We start from the raw sequence: 19,310 nt of genomic DNA, 5'->3' as shown, positions 1-19,310 counted from the left end.
CTGCGTGCACTACGGACCGAAAGAAGGGATTAGAACTCCTACAGGAGCGGACAGTGTAGGACGGGTTAGGATTTACTGCTTCGTTCAAAGTCGTTATTAATAACACAGACGTGACTGCTCGACTCCTGCCTCTCAGTGCCTCACTCCGCCCAAAGGAGGCTCTGCGAGTACTGAACCATAGTCAGCGTACATTACGTCTGTTCGTCCTCCGTCCGCATATTTTTGTCTTCTCATTCACTGTAGTTACGTCACTAGCACGGACAGATGTCAGTACAGCTGCTTCACCTCGCGCGTGCAGTCGTATTCGCTGCGTACTTAACGCGCATGTGCGAAACACGTAGTTTGACCTGAGTGCCATTCATAGGAATTCGCTTCAGTTATTACTACCCTCAGATACATTTACAGTTATTCACCACTTACACGACATAATTTAATGTGCTCAATAATTTTACTATTTCCACTAGAATATGTAATATATGCACGATTATTTTGCCATGTGCACTCAAATATTTAATATGCACGATTATTCTACCATTTACACTAGAATATTAAAATGTGCAGACTCACAGAAAAAAATCTTTTTAAGGGAACTGTTTTCTTCTCTCCACAGCCACCTTTTGTCAGGGATGCAATCATCAATTCATGTGTTTAATCAGATTAGATCTGGATGCAGTAAATCAGTCGTTTGATCGATCAGCTTACTGATAAAACACATCAATGATGAGGAAATGAGCCAACACTGCCAGTAGACGTTACACCTGCAAAATCTGTAATAATGAAACTTCATTAATGGAGCATACATTCAATGACAAACAATCTCCAAATTTCTCAAATGGATACACTTGACAAATGTTTACATAAAACCCTTCAGTGTTTTTATTTATTTATTTGACAAGCAGCAGGATCATGTTTGTCACCTCATTTTTTCTTTACATTTGAAAGTAGATACAATAGTCAGTATACCAGTTTTATTACAATATTTTTCCTAACTTCAGTACATTTAACAAAGAAAAAATAAACACACAACAACTGCAAATGTGAGAAAAGAAAGCATGTTTTTTTTTTTTTTTATGTGTAGCCACCAATGTGTCATTGATGTCACAACTAATTCTTTCCCCGGTTTTCTTTTTTCCACGTATTTTCTGTCGACTAGTATGTTTATCAGCTCTTTCCTCTCAAACAGCTATAGGCATTTTTCTTTATCTTAATTGACGCACAGGTGCGTGGCACTGGTGATGTTGTAAACAGCTTAAAAATCAGAACGTGGGTGGGGTCGGGAGGAGGGCCGTATGGGTGGTGGTGTCAGCTGTCTGTCTGATGTGACGCGATGACCTCTCTTGTTTTCAAAGACGGAGGCACCAGTCCTGCTTCAGTCACCGCACGGGATCACAGCGGACAGCAACAGTCCAAAAACCTAAATGGATGAATGAGTCTGTTTTGTTGTTTGCTTCACGTTTTAAACCTGTATCTGCCAGTCAGTCACACGGGTTAATGTCCTGTGTGGAAGCGCTCCCTGGCTCGGCTCCTCTGCCTATGCGACGTAGCTGTATTCGTCTGCCGAGGTCTGGCTTCGCTCAATGTACTGCTTGTCGATGAGCACCTCGATGCACTTCTTGATCATGCTGATACTGGGGTTGAACCTGGCTTTGGACTGATTGATGACCTGCACACAGGAATGATTGAGAAATGATGCAGAAGTTACTCAAATATTACAAACAGAAAGAAGAGTACTGCCACACAGGTCTGCCACTGCTGAAATAATATCTGCAGAATGTACATTTTTCATTCTTAACAAATTACTTTTTCAGATAAATTAAGCATCTAACTAGGCCTGTCACAGTTATTACATAATTGCCTGATCTCAGCTAATTGAGGTGACCCCGCAGTATGCATAATTGTTAGAATAATTTCCCTTCCCCTGACAACAGCTGGATGATGCGAACAGAACAGTCATATTTCCATCACTATCTCCATATCTTTTTCCACTGTTTGTGGCCCCCTCTTCTACTGTGGCTTAATGGCACCAACTGTTTATATCAAGGCCATTAACTTGAAATATTCAGTAAACTGGATATTGACAAGCATCTAAGCCAAATGGAAACGGAGAACACTAAGGCTGAAAAACATGCAAAAGAAAATCATCTAGTGATTATCGTTGAAGATATTGCAGTTGTTATGTGAGTTACATTGCTATTGGGAAGGGTAATGTTTTTTTCATTTCTTTTCCACTGATTTTTTTTTTCTGGTGTTATGATTTTTGCAGCGGTCTCAACCAAACCACCAGGATTCATTACAACTGTAGAATAAGTTTTCTGTAATGCCACATTACTTGTAGCACACATTTTATATTTACCAAATAATTTCTGCTCGTGATCTGTATATTGCACTTGTACATATTGCAACTGGATAATATTTGGATCAATTGTTCAGCCCTGGAGAGTACAATAACTGGGAGAGGGAAATTTGTGTGATGTACAGCAAAAAGGTGGCAGTGAAATATCAATGGCAATAATCTAAAACTAATGGTGATGTAAAAAAAACAAAACAGAAAAAGGCTATTAAATTGTTCATTTTGACTATTTGTTTAAAGATTAACTGTCAGCTAAACTTTCTTGAAGACTCAGAAAGTTTAAATCCATCAGAAGAGCGAAAACAAAGGATATTTAGATGGAAAACATGCAACATACATTCCACACGCTAAACAGTTACTGGCAGTCTATTGACATATCTGTGGACAATGTTAGTACATGTAAGTGAAACACAGAAATTACTTATTCTATGAGAATGCATTACAGGAAACACACTAGTGTTCAAAAGTTTGGGGACCTTATAAAAATCCTTATTTTTGAAAGAAAAACAGTTTTTTTCAATGAAGATAACATTAAATTAATCAGAAATCCAGGATCTAGACATTGTTAATGTGGTAAATGACTATTCTAGCTGGAAACGACCTATTTCTAATGGAATATCTCCATAGGGGTACAGAGGAACATTTCCAACAACCATCACTCCTGTGTTCTAATGCTACTTTTTTTTAGCTGGTGTTGAAAGGCTAATTGATGATTCGAAAACTCTTGTGCAGTTATGTTAGCACATGAATAAAAGTGTGAGTTTTCATGGAAAACATGAAATTGTCTGGGTGACCCCAGACTATTGAATGGTAGTGTCGATATAGGGGGTTAAATTGTAAATCACATGAGATCCCCATGTAATTCTAGCTCCATGCAGAGAGGACTTCAGATCTAAATGCTAGCATGCTAACATTTCCTGTTCAGCACTGAAGGCAAAGTACAGCTGAGACGAATGGGAAAGTTAAAGAAATATTATTCCTCTTAAAAGGGGCTATGAACATCAGTGACATCCATCACATAGAAATTTTTAGACACTAAATAACCACCTGCCACCAACAAGCTGATATCTGTCAAGTAGGAACACCAAAGTGAATAGATTTATCCTTCAGGCACCATGAATGTAAAAACTCATGACAATCTATCAAATCTATGCCGAGACAGGCCAACATTTCTATCCCTTGAACCTCTCTCTGGTAGTATGTATAACTTAAATATCATGCTGGTTCTAGCTTGTCAAATGGGGGGATTTGCTGTAAAGGAGATATGTAGTAATGTTCACTGTCTCCTGAGATTTTCAGACAGAATAATTATTTAATAATTATGGGAAAAAAGGGCTCAACTGATAATGGAGACATTAGATGCAGTTCAGATGCTTCTAATATAATCATTTTGTATTCCTCAGTGCAGAGAGAATTCTTGAAAGTTATCTAAACTCTAGTCCACAACAAGTAGAAGGCAGGAGTGAAGCGGGGACATGGTAATCAAGCTATGCGTTACCCAACTTAGCAAATGTAAATCTGCATCTATAGTGTGTTGTTGTTGGTGTCAGCTGACAGACGTGTTATTTTCACTGCAGATGTGCTCCGACATGATCCCAAAGGCTTAGAATGTCATTCCAAACAGATCGCTTTATCATAACGTTACCTCACCACAAAGAATTTACCACTCACATACATGCTGCAGCACACATACATTCTGTGGGGCACATGCATATTTCTTTCCTCTACCTAAACATCTGATGACATGTTACTTTGTATGTCTATTAAAAGTGTACAACCTGTTTTACTGCTCTGACTTCCAGCAACCCTTCATTACAAACTTAATCCCTCCTCATATGACCAAATTCCCTGTAAATCTCTTTGACATCTACCTCAATGAAAAGCTTGTTCTTTGAGTGGCATGTATGTACAAGCTATTTCCCTGTTCGTTTCCATCAATCTAGTTCAAGTGGATTCAGAAAATGTCTTGAAGTGAGATGGTTTCCACTCACCTCCTGGATGAGGGCATTGTGTCGGAGCACCTTGCGAGCTTTCATGATTCTCACTATAGCAGCTTGTAAATACATTTTGCGGTCTTCGTCTACAGCGCTCCTCGTCTGCTCCATTTCCTAAACATGAGACAGACATGTGGCGAGTCTTAAGAGACTACACAAATATACTGCAGATTACTTGAGAAAAGACTGAGAGAGATAGATTGTCTGACCTGTGGTGTGTCTTTCTGCATTGATGTTGTGATCTTGAATTTTGTCCTTTTACTGGTGAAACTCATATTTAGTGAAAATGTGGACTCGACCTCAATCTCCTCCTGTGAACAAAGGGGAAAGCATTCTGTCTTCAAACAATCGGCATTCCTTTTCACGTCTGGAATAAGGTTAGTGGTCTGCAGACTACCCAGCCACCCCTTCAGTGTTATATTCCACATGGCAGCTAACCTTTTGTGAGTCGTGGTTGAGCATCTTGACGTCCAGCAGAGACTTGATGGTCTTCTGTAGCTCCTTCTCGTTCATCTGGGTGCCGTCCTGCAGCTCCTTGTAGGTCACCGTCTGGCTGTTGTTGAAGGCCAGCAGTACGGCCATCTGGTAGGTGGTCACCATGGCAACGTAGGGCTTGGACAGGTAGTTCATCTTCACCTCACCTGTGTGACGAGGGGAAACAAAACCAACATACAACGTCAGACCTTGCTGGTTTGAAAACTCCACTTCACTGCATTTACACAACAAGAAAATAATTTGCCACTTATTGTCATTCATTAAGGAGTGTCCACTGGAGTTGTTGTAAAAATTCAACTATAGTGGTGAGATCTCTATCGCTATTTTTTGCTTGGATTTATGTATGATGACACATAGCTTACCCCATTAAACACCTTAACTTGTAAACCCTGCTAAATTGTATTTATCCAGCTATTAACTGCATAATGATATAGTGGATGTACAGTGGTCCTTTGTCTATCGCGGGGGTTACGTTCCAGACCCCAGATAGACGAAAATCTGAGAAGCAGTGACCATATTTATTATTTATATATATTTGAAGGCTTTATAAACCCTCCCCACACACCACACAACACTGCAGAGCAACACTATGCGCAGCGATCACACAAGGCCAGATGCTGAATGCTGCTACACACAGGAGACAGAGGAGACTGATGCTACAGTCTCTGAGCCAATCACAGCTCAGCACTGTACGCTACGCATTTTATTTACCGTACATTAAATATTCTTTTAATATGTTTTAATTATTATTTTTATTTTATTCTTGTCTTGTAATATTGTTTTCAATTTTTTAGGCTAGGAAATGTTTATTTTACCACAAAAATAACTGAAATAATGTAGCGATCGCAGAGTTGGTCGCTATGACTGAACTGTTGTGCTACAATGCATCATGGGAGTTTGAGGTGTTGGGGGTTTAAATGTCATTATTGTGGTTTATGTTAGGGTTGCAGTGTTATTAAGTGTTTGTGTTTTGTTGTGTTTTTGTGGTTTAGCCAGCCTGGTTAGTTTGGTAAAGTGTTTTGTTGTCAGGACCGTGAGTGTGAAGTGTAGCGTGTTTGATGACTTCCTGCACATTTTCTACAGTGCTGATCTCTCTGTGTGTAAACATAAAATCATCTGTCATATGCAGAGTGCATAAAAAGTAGATATCCTTTCTCCAGCGTTGTTCTTCAATACCTATATACCGCAAAATCCAATGATATAGTGAAAAATCCACGATACCAAATGTAATTTCAAAATCCGCGATACAGTGAGACTGCAAGGCGAGGGACCACTGTGTTTTTGTCATACAAATAATCCCAATTGGTTGTGACACTGATATGTTTGTGACTGGTACATTTGAGCATCTCTGTGGATTCACCAATTTGACTGTTCAAACTGAGTTTTATTGTCACTTCCACAAATATGTAAGTCAACATGCAAGAAAACAAGTCGCCACTGTGCAATTTAGGATATCTAGGAAAAATAAGTGCAACAAATAAACTAAGGAAACTAAACAGAAACACCCCATAGTGTTGCCATGCACAGCTATACACAACTACTCCTCTGCTGCAGTCACACATCCAGGTCTGTGCTGAAAATGGTACATGATTATCTTAAATCTTACATAATCCTTGCATATTTGTGTTACCTGTGCAGAGATAGTGCAGCCAGGTCAACTTCCTCCCACTGAAGTGCTGATTATAGAACAACTCAAACTGTAAAGGAAGGTAAAAGGAAAGGTTACCCCACAATGTGGTCCTGATTAGTTTCATTCTTTTTAAATTCAGCAGAGCGCTCACCATCTGCACGCTCTTCTCTAGTTCTTGAGGGATGGCGAATGTGGAGGAGGGAACATGTGTGAGAGGCCAAGCTCCAGCCTGCGAAGCAATAGCATATACCACAACATTATCTATTTATACTGAAAATGTGACACACAATCAGCAACTGGTAGAACTAAACAGCTGAAGTCAGGGAAAATATAGTGATGGGGCTAGAAACTAAAATATGCAGCAATGCTCATAATACTGTCATTTTTAAACCCGCATGTGAAGGTGGAGATAACAAGACCAAAACTCCCAAACAAGACTTTATCTTAAATCCTATGCCAGCTGGTATGAAAGTCATATCAGAGTTCTCCTTACAGACCTGTAATACATAGATCTGGAAGCTGATCCCCAGGTCCACCACCGTCTCCTGTGTCTTGATGAAATTGTTGAACTTGTTGTTGAGGTCGGCGCTAACGCTCATGTCTGTGTACATTCTGTGTAGTTTGCTGGTAAACTCATAGCCACAAGCTTGCTGTAAGGTTAAGGAGGAGGACAGAGAGCGTATGAACAGAGTGATGAAGAAGATGAAAAACAGTAAACAAAAATGAGAAAAGTGGGGGAAAAAAACACAATCTTGGTGCATCATAAAGGAGACACAGGCACCGTCACATCAAACATCTTCGTTAATAACGTCCAGCTGTGATTTACCTTTAGTTTGTTGATCATGGCTTCTTCTGAATCCATTGACAATGATAAACCGTGTATTAACCGCTTTGCTAACATTCTGGCGTAAAACTGCAGAAAACAGAGGAGACGATGAGTATTTTGGGACTGTTGAAGATACTAAATATGGACACACGATGAGACAAAAACTTTTTGAACTATTTTAAGCTAAAAACCACTCAGATGTGTGACTGGTTCATCAAAATGTGACAATATATTATCCCACAAAAAACAGTTTTTGCTATGCTCCAGCATAAGAGGCCTTCTCATTACCTTTTGAAAGATGTCCTTGTCATCTATGTACTTGAACACTGTGATGAAGCTGGTCAGCTTATCCTCCACCTCATTTTCGGTCATTCCCTTTGCAGACTTTTTCAGCAGATTGTCACAGTATTTCGCCAGCTGGACAGAGACACCAGGAGGGACATGACCTGATCAAAGCACTGTGTATATAATACCCTGTGTGTGTGTGTGTGTGCGCGCGTGTGTGTGTGTGTGTGTGTGTGTGTGTGTGTGTGTATGCCTGTGCTGTGTACTTACGAGCTCAGGGGCTTTGCAGATGGACTTGGGCTCCCTGAAGTTCACCACAGACGTCAAAGCCTGACAGACATCAAATAAACACATTCAGTCAAACCATTTGAATTGCGAAACAAGCATTAATACATTCACATAATTATACATTTAACACATATATAAGTGTAATTTAGCAGTTACAGAATGTATACTGGCAAAAAGAACTTGTCAAAAACCTCACTCTTTTCATCTAATGACGGATACAACTTTATGTTTTCAATGAGGCATCAGCTATTCGAGTCTGGAGTTTAATACCTTATCGAGTGCACTCATGAAGTGCTGATCTCCATTTAGAACTGTGTTAATGAGCTGAACAAATTTACTGTGAACCTCCAGCACTGACTCCACAAACAGGGTCGGCATCTGGAGGAGTCGGAGAGACAAAGATCGATTAGTTAGGACATTTCTGAGAGTCAAAATAATAACAACAACAATAACAATAATAATAATATTAATAATAATAAAAAATATTAACACCTGCATTTAAACAAAAGACAGCTAAAGACACAGCTCTCAGAAGAAAACTGAAATGGCAATGCTCTAATTATACCTCACAAAAGACAGAACAAAGTTAGGATCAAGGTTTAGCATGCAGTGTTTTGTCATATCTGTCAAATTAGGCTATTTTTCAAGTTTTAGCAGTGCAACAACCTGTGTTAAATGCAAAACAATTGAGAAATGAAGAATAAACCTTCCAATGCTATTTCAAGGGGACCCTGTAATTCTGCAGTGTGCACAGATGGAGATGTGCATATGCACGCACACTGCTGCATTACTCACATTTTCCTGAGAGAGGTTACTGGTGCCTCGGATGCCCTCATTGTGAATATGGACCTGCAGCTCCTGGATCATGTGAGGCAAACCATTGGACACAGCCCGTAACAGGGTGTACATGTTGGCCATGTCTAGACAAAACAAAACAACAAGATACACAGTTTGATCTCAGTTACCCAGTGCAATGTGTGTACTGTGTAGCAGCATATATAAATGAATATGCTTTATGAAAAATAGGGCTATAGTTAACCAAACAAAATTGTACCTACTCTTCAACCAAAAATCAACAGAGTAGCTCTACATGAACTAAATGGTCCACAGTCCAGTGAGTGCACTCTACCAGTTAGCCTTATTAGCAGAAATTAATTAGAAGTAAATATAAAAAGCTAGTATTTGCAGCACATTAAATCATTTGAAATGGGTTATTTTACTGAAAAAGTAACAACAGGCTCAGACCTGACCAGTGTGCACCTGCCCATACTCATATGATTTCAAAGAACAAACTTGATCAACTTCTAATCATCAGCACAAGAACTACTGAGGAATTCAACACAGACAAGCTAGCCTACTGTTGAGCTGTGTTATGCACACTGCTGTTTGAAAAGTTTACGCTCAACCTCTCGGGAATCTGTTTTAACAAAATGCAGCCAGACAGACGTCTTGTTTGACACACTGTCATTTAGTCTGGAGCTTCCTCTAAATAAACATTAAAAAATCAGCTTAAACAATATATCATTTAGACCAAGCAGTCTGCATTAAGTCGGGTGACTTCAAAGTTGTGAAAAGGTGTAGTTGTTCTCTCAGAGGGATCTCTGGAATTGCCTATCAGGAAAACAAGCATTAGGACCAGGGCTCCAGACTGCGACCAAAATGGTCACTTTTGAGACCTTTTTTTGAGAGTGCGCGAGTTAAAATGTCAAGCGGTCACATTGTGCGAGGGCATGATGATAATTAAGCTGTACTGGTGTCACTCTAACTGGCACAGGCAGCTACTGCATTAACCAAAGTGTTGGAAAGTAGTACTTTTATAACTTTGGTATTTACATTTAAAAATGCGTTCTTCTCGTGAAATGAGTAGTGCACCAACATGTGCTGTTTTTTCCGCTCATAGAAAAAACAGCATGTAGAAAAAAATCACTCTGTTTCATCTGGGACAAATCTGACATTACAATGCCCTAGTTTAACTCTTTTCAAAAATAATTTTTGGTCACACACCTATCTGAGCACTGCAGCTACCAAGCAGCAGCTACTGCAGCCTGCAATGAGGGGCATTTAGGGAACATTCGTGAATTGTAGTGTCTATCGATAAGAAAATGTTCGGCAAGTGATGTGTTTTGCCTGTAACAAGGTGAGAGGTACAACCCAATGAGGAAGTTGGCTGCACTGGTGCTACCAGTGAAAAAGTTAGTCTGGAGCCCTGAATAGGACATAAAAGAAAAGAGTGAACTGACCTTCTCTCTTCTCCTGCCGAATAATGCTCTGGCATTCCCCATGCAGGAACTGCAAATGATCTGCCACCATCCTCTGCTGGCATTCGTGGATGACTTTGGCATAGGAGCTGGGGTGCAGGTACTTCCGACATCTCACCTCTTCGTCTTTCAACCGCGCCAACACCTGGAGGCAGAAAACAATGCAAAGGCAGGGGCAGATCATTTAGTTTAGGTGGTTTGGTTTCATTTAAATAAAATACAGAACAATGTATCTGTGGGTTAATTTTTAACAAAGACTAGAAAAATATATACATCATTTTTGTATCATAACTAATCCTGTGTTGTATATTGCATACTTTTTTCTTTTTCCTTTCACACTACATACTGCAGTTTCTCTAAGAAAGTGCAGAATATTGCATATAACATGCATTCAATTAGGACATACTACTTCCTGCCTTAAGTTTTGACTTAAGGCAGGAAGTCTTGCGCTCTTGCTCAGATATCCATAGCAGTCTGTCATGCAAAATAAATCATCTGTCCGTGTCTTCTCTGTGTATCAGTAGCAGTGTGCACAGCTAATTTTACAGATGTATCCAGGGAAATTATATAGTAAACCACACACTCCATAACAACTCATTATGAAACACTGCACTTGACTGTAACTTTTAAACCTTTCAAGACACACAGATATCCTAAAACTGGCATTCTCTACAAAATACTTTGGCCGCAAAGCTCTTGGGTGAAAGGACAGTTGAGGTTTTTACGTAAAGTCTCTTTATGTAGCGTTAAGTACAAACTTGTCTGATACATGTAGCATGCAAAAAATCAATAAGGAAGGAGCAAAAAGTATGCATCTCCAGTTTTAAACTGGATCAGATAAATGTGTGATTGTGACGGAGCTTGTCCAGACAGGAGGGTACTGTAGAGAGCTATAGAGACGGTGGCGCTCTTTAACAGTCATATCACGGATCAATCTTCATATTAACTTGACAACACACTGATAGATCAAACAGGAGAGTAAGGCATGCTGTCCTAATGCCTCTTAAAGCTTTAATGATGATCCTGTTTATAGGCTGGAGGGATAAATGTATCAGATAATTCTGATTAATGCCAGACTGAATAAATGTCAGAGAGAAATAAAGAAAGGGAGAGAGTGAGAGAGGGAAGTTGTGGCAGCTGAAGTTGCCCGGGGGACTATGATATCAGTCTTAGTGGGTCAATGCTCGAGCTAAGACTTAGATTAAAACCCTTATGTCACCACACTGACATGACCTGACAGTTCACACACATAGGCCTTAAGTGAATGCAAACACATGCATAGTAATCAGAAATCCAACACTGATTATACCCAAACCAACTGAGCTACATTTTAGGTTTTTAAATCCATGCAGAACACAGACAACTAAAAAACGACAACAAACGTAAAACGTGCTAACTGCAGGAGATTGTACATGGCAACTTGAACCTATCCAGCATTCACATACTTTCATTATCTCTCCATCTCTCCTACCTTCTCCATATACTGTGAGCAGTTGGATTCCTGCAGTAGATTGGAGGCTTCCTGTTTGTAATACTCTCCTGTTTTTGTCAGAAATGGCCCTTCAAAGATTTCCTGATAAAACTGCAACACAGAAAGAAAATATGGCACACAATGCTGTATACAGGCTTATACACAGGTGGCTACTGTATTTTTGTGGATAATGCAAAATAACTCCTTTAAATACACTACTGTTCAAAAGTTTGGGGTCACTTAGAAATGTCCTTATTTTTGAAAGAAAAGCAGCTTTTTAAAATGAAGATGACATTAAATGAATCAGAATTCCAGTCTTGACATTGTTAATGTGGTAAATGACTCTTTTAGCTGGAAACGGCTAATTTTTAATGGAATATCGCCATAGGGGTACAGAGGAACATTTCCAGCAACCATCACTTCTGTGTTCCAATGCTACATTGTGTTAGCTAATTGTGTTGAAAGGCTTATTGATAATTAGAAAACCCTTGTACAAATATGTTGGCACATGAATGAAAGTGCGAGTTTTCATAGAAAACATGAAATTGCCTGGGTGACCCCAAACTTTTGAACAGCAGTGTACATATAACTACTGTAAAAACTGTGACAGAGTTATGTGATGTCTCACCTTTAGTGGAAACTTCTTCTTGTACTGTTCAACATGAACAAAGGAGTTGATGACCCCATGGATTACCTTCTGGTTGGGATTCTCGCCACAACGATCACTGTAAGACATGATGAATTTGTTTTAAGGTCTTATGGTTTGACAGAATTGCAGGGTACTGGAATTGTTACTTTGGTGAAAAAGCTGGTTTTTTTAAATACACAAAATTAGACCATGTGTCCAGACCAGGGGTGCCTTAACAACTGATAGGACCAAGTCAATGCCAAAACTCTTAAAGCATTATGAAACGTGTCTTTCCAAAAGCACCGTACTTACCAAAGATACTGTAGCTGATTTATGTATTGGAGATACTGGCAAACAACAGGAGCGCAACAGTATGTGTATTTGTCCTAAATTGTTGGGTCTGCAGTGTTTGGTTAAACCCCATGATCCAAACAATTACTGTCGTAAGTCTATTTTTGTCAATGTGCTCATTCCCACAACAAAAACTCTTATGCCTATGTTCCACCTGTAGTGTTTTGGCACTGCAGTGGTTGTTGCCATCAGCTGTAGCATGCCAGCAAGGTAGCCTTAAAAGCTGGACACACATTGTGCTATACCATTTTTTTCAAACATGTAACGTGTTAACTCACACTACATGTTTCTGTTGGCATTCCTGCCAAGCCAGAATCAACTTCAACTTCTCTGCTCACAATGTACAGATCAATAAACAGAACGTCATGAAGTGCTCACAATGAACACCAAGCCCACTCTATGTGCTGTCCAGTGACAATCCCAGTAAAGCCTTTTCAAACAAGATGGCTATGTCCTCAGTGCTGCTACTAACAGTGAAATGTGGTGTTACGTTGTGCACGTCTACAACTGAACTGCTGGCTTTAATCGTTTGATAAATTACGAATATATTGCACTTGGCCTAATGGAGATTGTTTGATGTAGGGCTGCAATAACGAATCGATAAAAATCGATAATAAAAATCGTTGGCAACGAATTTCATTATCGATTCGTTGTGTCTTGTCAAAAACAGGTGTCCAGATCTGTATATAGAAAACAGTGTAAGGTGAATTTTATCTTGCTTAGGCTAAAGGATCAATAAGTTATAAGGTAAGTTGGGTGTTGCTCATACCTTTAGTAAGCTACCGTCATTATTATTCAGCTGTCAAAATATAATTTTGTGCACAGTGTGTTCACTGCAGTTTCTTTAAACCAAAGAGTCTATTTCAAAATATATTAATTTTACTTGATTTTTGGTTTTTGTATTACATTCGGTTTCTGAATCATAAAATTTCAATGGTGTTGGCTCCTACTGCCAGATTTTTGGTATAACGATATCTCTAGTACAGACATTACCAATATGGAGCCCTAGGAAATAGGTAATAGAGAATCAAAGAAAAAAAAGTGGAATATAGATGAGTAAAATATCTCCCAAATAGGAATGCCAAGATAAAAAAAATCATAGTGCAGAATGAGGTAATACTCATTATAGCTCGGTGTGCATGAGAAACGTACTTTTTGATTTCATTTAGCAACATCCGGATGAGGACAGCCTGAAGGGGCTCGATCATTAACTTCCTCCACATGTCTAGCGCCAACTGCAATGACAAATGAAAAGACAATTTATTAGCAAAACGCAGAAAGGTTATTTGGGAGAGACAGTGTAAAAAAAATATATATACATGAGTATGAATCACAGATGTTGAACCCCACTAACCTCTCCATCATTCTGTGTGTGTACTGTTTTTATTTGTATCTATGTTTACCCTAGTGGGTGTAAAAATATGCACCACCCAGCCACCATATTAAAACCACCTGCATAATATTGTATAGGTCTCCCTTGTACTGTTAAAACAGGTTGGGGCATGAGGTGTCTAAGACATTGACAGTGGATCTTTTATGTCCTTTGAGTTGTGGGTTAGGCCCTCTCTGGGTTGGAGTTGTTTTGGTGCATCCACAGGTGTTCAGTCAGATTGGGATCTAGGGAGTTTGGAGGCTTGTTCATGTTGGGCTCTTTGTTGTGTTCCTCAAGCCATAACTAAGCAGTTTCTGGAGTTGCGCAGTTGCACCGTCTTGCTGAGGGAGGTCACTGGCACAGGTGAGTGCTGCTGACATGATGAGTTGTACAAGGACTGCAACAATGTGTAGGTAGGTGGTATGTGTCGAAGTAACATCCACAATGTCAGGACACGAGGTTTCTCAGAAAAATGTTGTATTGTAACAACATAATCAATGCCGTGCACTTCACATGTCAGTGGTTTTAATGTTGTGGTCGATCAGTGTAGGTGTGCAGGAAATTTTTTTTATGCCCAAGTGAGAAAATGAGTCAGTACCTCTCCGATCTCCATGAGTGGCTCATTCATGTCCACTCCTCCATAGCCGTACTGCAGGTCTGCTTCTGTTAGTTTGTTCTTCTTGATGAACTGAGTGTTGAGATACCTAAACAATGTGACAAGGGGAGGTTAAGATGTTAAGACATCAACTGCATCTCAAGGACTTGAAGTAGGAGTAATCTCATGTCTCATGTATGTGTCAAGGAACACTAATACTACAAGAATGCCTTTGGGCCTCCAGTTACTAAGTTCAGTCACTCATGGAGGCTTTGTTAGACTGTCATTCTTTTGACACACTAATGGTGTATTCAAACTAACAGCGAAACAGCAACTTGCTACAAGTTTTTGTCAATTGGAGTTAGCAATATGAAGCTACAACTGATGCTCACCAATTGCTGCTGTGTGATGCACTACCAACCAAAGCATTTTCAGAAAACATTCAATACATGAATAATATTCCAGAAACACTGTTTACTACTTCGCAGAGTTATGTTCCCTACAGAGGAAGGCTATAAGAATTTATGTCTAGCATTTCAGGAAATCAGAGATTAATCAATATTCCAGTTATATTTTATTGAAGAGGTTTAATTTCCGGAATTTCATTGTACACTGTGTATAATGACAATAGAGCTTTCTTATCTTCTTTTCTTATCTTTAACTACATACTCCTTCCAGCCAAATCAATGGCTGTGTTGACATGAAATGGTTACCCAAATGCAGACATTAGTATTAATAACTGCTAATAACTGCTATCATTAACTGGTACTAATGTACACAAGCAATTCATGTCTGTCTTAAAGATTACAAATGGCTTATTAACAATTGTCAAACACATATAAAATTGTATAATACTAACTTAATATATGAATGAAGTAACCCTTCCTAATCTTCGAGTTGTTAATTTTTTTGGTGGTGGTCAGAGCACAGTTCCTCTTTGGAAGTGTTAAAATTACTTCTTTTACTGAAGCATGCAGCTCTACAGAGTATTTTAGCACACTGTTTTGTTTTCACAGCCCACACATTTACTGCTTGTTTGTGTCTCACTGCTGTCATCAACCCCCTGTAGGAATCAGCAAAAAGCTCTGATAATACCACCGTGCACTACCTGCGTGGCACCAAACGGTAGACACACAATGAGATTTTGCCAGCTGGTGCGCATGGTTAACAGTTAGCAGAGCTAACAGAACAGAGCTATTGCAGCTCTCATTGGAAAAGCTTTAGTATTGCAATGAAGCAGATTCATTTTGTACTGTCACCAGTTCATACGGTGGATACTCTAATGCTGAAATGCATCTACTGTAAGTGTGTTTCATTAGCTCTTGTATTTGTCAAAAATATGCAAAGAGCAAGTTACCAGCAGATCTACTTCCAGACAGACTAACACTCATCATCAAGCTGATCCAGTCCGTCTTAAATGGCCTGTAGTTTTCACAGCTGTGTCAACTGTCTCTATCCACGGTATAGCTATCACATGCCTGATTTCTCTCTCAAAATCAAACTTTTACAAGCATGAAACAGCAGCATGAAGTGCTAAAAGACTGCTAATCAAACAACTAATGTTGAGTAACACTAGCGATGAAACCTTAAGAACTGTTATTGAAGGTCTTCATGGGATGCTTTGATTCAGTTGGGACATCAGTCCACCTCTAATGTATGATGATTAGTGTCTGACAGGCCCCGAACTTACAAATATATCTCATAAATAGCTTTATAAGGGACAATATGCAATTCTCTTCTATAATAAGGACTGAATACTGCTGTCACTACTAAAGCCAAGAGACTTACTTTCTCTCTTGCTCGCACTGACATAATAAATTACAAAGGCATATGTACGCGCTGCCAGTCTGGTGGGAAGTACACATAAAAATAGATCTCAAAGCTCTCCAAGGGAGTATTGATTTAGAATAAATCAGGACACACCAAATTCCTGTTGGCACCTCACACTATGCTTTTCAAGGTAATATTTTAAGTGTGGATAAACTGTAGGAAGGATTATTGGAGCTTGTGAGGGAATAAAATTAGCACACTCTGCATCTAAGGACCCTGACACATTGAGCCAGCTTCAAAGAATTAAGACCTGACAGAGATGGACAAATGGATCAGCTCGTACCTTACTTGAATGCACAACAGTAAATACAGCCAGCTGACTGCAGACATGTTATGTTCACTCTGGACCTGGTAGCCTTCAATAGTACTTCAGCTACATTGTAATACAAAACAATCAGCATTTTGCCATTTAAGGAAAAAGTCTGACCTTGTACTTAAAATACAAACTAAAAATATATGTGATTAAAACTGGAAGTTCAGATTTTTGCTTTTCCACTTGCGTGATCTTGTGTTTACAAAAAAATAAAGGTGGAGAAAAAAAAAGGCCACTCACTGTTAACAAGTGCTATATAAGCATATCAAGTGGAAACAAAAGACATAAAAAGCAGCAGGATTACCTGTACAAGCAATCCATGTAGTCAGCTCCTTTGCTGTACTCGTCCCAGTATCTGTGGTACATCACCAAAACCTTCTCCTCTGAGTCCAGAACTTTCTAAAATACACACAAACATTGCAGGTATTATGGAAAGCAGGGTTACGCTGGAGTACAAGAAAATGCACTTTTTTGCAACCACTAGAGAGCTTTTTTGAGTGTTTACCTTGTATAACTGCCGAACATGATTCTCAAGAAAGACCTTGGTCTCTGTGTATAATCTTTCACCCAGAGGCTCTGGGTATGCAACGCACAAGGCATAGATGTCACTGGTGTCAAAGTTCAAGGATAAATCACAAGGATGAACATTGTTTCATTGTGTACACATGTATGTATACAGTTAATAAAGGTGTAGTATGCACTAAATATAACATTAGTTGTATCAGTAAGTGATGGTTATATTCTCAGGTTCTGTCTGAATGAAAAGCTCATTACACATTAAGCATTGTACCTGCTTGCAAAAATGCTTCCAAACTATTAGTGTCTCACTGAATTACTAATATTTGTTTTTTAAAGTCAAACACATTCAGCTTTACACAAAGCATGAAACTGCTTTACTCTACTGAGCAGCTGTGTGATGTAATCTCCATAAACTCTGCTTTGAAACCTAAACCAAAATCTTGTAGTGCAGTTTATATTTCAATGGAACCTGTTGGTAAGGATACGAGAACCGATCATTCCACGTGGCTCTCTCCACATAGTCGAGCATCACAACAGCCTTGATTGTCGTCAGTAACTTGTTCCATGTCTCGTCAAAGTCCACCACCCGCGGCTTTAAGGACATTGTACAGTTTCGCTTTCAGCCTGACAATACAAAGACACACACATATACAGGAGTGAGTAAAGGGATTAAAAAGGGAACTGCTTAGATCTTGCATTCAGTTTCTTTATTAACGGTGTAACCATTCACCATTCAGTACTACAGTTTGGCTTGTTTAAAGATATTGAGCCAGACATATGTGGCCAGACTATGTTTACAGTGGCAACAAAAATGAAAAACATCTTAGGATGGTGAGAAACCAATAAAGTGACAAAAATTTATTTGAAGAATCATTTTTATGACTTTTTTTAATTGAATATATAATAATCACAAAATTAAGTCCTAGCCTCGTGTTTTTTAATTAAAATATAATGTCAAATATTATTTCTCTTTATAAAGATTTTAAAATAACATTATTTAAGAGTACCTAAACTGCACATTTGTCAAGATATATGGCAAAATGTGCATGCACGTCAGCAGAAACTACTGGAACGATAACTACCCTGCATGAAAACATCTGCTCAAATTACTATGATAGCAACAGATGAGCTCAACATTGTAGTCAAGTTCATGGGGTTAATACAAACGTTCACCAACTGTGAACGAATCGGGGTAAACATCAACCAGTAACAATAACGTCAAATTTACCGGACGACACCTTCACATGTATTAATTATTATTAATACCAACTTCTGGGTCTGTGCCAGAAGAATCATAGATTACATTCCAAGTAGGGGAAACTAGGCCCTGTGTTGTTTCTCGTCATTCAAACCAGTTGATTTCACGTCACAGAAAACATTGCAACATCATCATGCAGTTTTTCTTGCTCGGCACTTTACATTTTATAACGTTCGTCTTCCATAAATAGACGTTACTGTTCCTCAATAAACAGTCTTCTTGCAGTCATGATAAATGTAACTAAGTTAAGGTTACTAGCTAGCGGAATGCCAATCCCAAAATAGGATGGCGAGCTAAACGGCTAACTAGCTTCCAGCTAGCATGCTACTTCTTCCTGCTCAAGTCCGCACTGTTTGGAGGCATCAGCTACCAGCTAGTCGGCTAGCAGGGAGCTAACGATAGCTCAGCTATCGCTAGCAAATTGTCATCTTCTTTGCAATGTCCCTACATTCACACTGACAGCTCGGCAAAACATTGTGCTACTGTTAAGCAAAACAGGTTACTGAGGTCAAGCAAGGACTTTTAAATAGTACATACCTCTGTACAGTAATTACTTGTTATAAAAGTCAGGTTTCTCCGCTGTCACAGCCTTGATTTGTCTCACTTACAGGTCTTCCCTACCTCTTGGGTTATACCATTGTGTTAAATGGGGAAGTGCATAAAGAGGTCTAATTTGGTCGGAAAATACATATTTGATTTCTAACGAGATAAAATGTCGTTGGTAGATATTCAGTTTTTTTTTAAAAATTACACAATCTGTTATTGTCGAGAAGAAAAAGACCAAACGCAAACGAATTGTAGTAACAAGAACACCCACACTACTATGGTATCGCCGAAAACTACGGAA

At 39.1% G+C, this 19,310-nt stretch overlaps 1 protein-coding gene across 1 annotated transcript; it reads right to left on the bottom strand.

Annotated features, from left to right (window-relative positions):
* Positions 1 to 852: 852 nt before the first annotated feature.
* cul2 (cullin 2) lies at positions 853 to 19,150 on the bottom strand. The gene is made up of 21 exons (XM_023262644.3): positions 19,001 to 19,150; positions 17,691 to 17,829; positions 17,192 to 17,294; positions 16,991 to 17,085; positions 14,547 to 14,652; positions 13,729 to 13,811; positions 12,226 to 12,322; positions 11,598 to 11,708; positions 10,109 to 10,271; positions 8,664 to 8,788; positions 8,139 to 8,246; positions 7,851 to 7,910; positions 7,584 to 7,712; positions 7,296 to 7,382; positions 6,967 to 7,119; positions 6,621 to 6,698; positions 6,470 to 6,536; positions 4,783 to 4,985; positions 4,554 to 4,655; positions 4,342 to 4,458; positions 853 to 1,663 (listed from the first exon to the last, which is right to left on the bottom strand). Exons 2-21 carry the CDS (start codon positions 17,807 to 17,809, stop codon positions 1,532 to 1,534), a joined length of 2,238 nt encoding a protein of 745 aa, XP_023118412.1. The 5' UTR covers positions 17,810 to 17,829; positions 19,001 to 19,150; the 3' UTR covers positions 853 to 1,531.
* Positions 19,151 to 19,310: the final 160 nt, after the last annotated feature.

Source organism: Amphiprion ocellaris, chromosome 22 (genome assembly GCF_022539595.1).
Source record: "Amphiprion ocellaris isolate individual 3 ecotype Okinawa chromosome 22, ASM2253959v1, whole genome shotgun sequence".
Lineage (NCBI taxonomy): Eukaryota > Metazoa > Chordata > Actinopteri > Pomacentridae > Amphiprion > Amphiprion ocellaris.
This window is presented reverse-complemented; position numbering and strand designations above follow the sequence as displayed.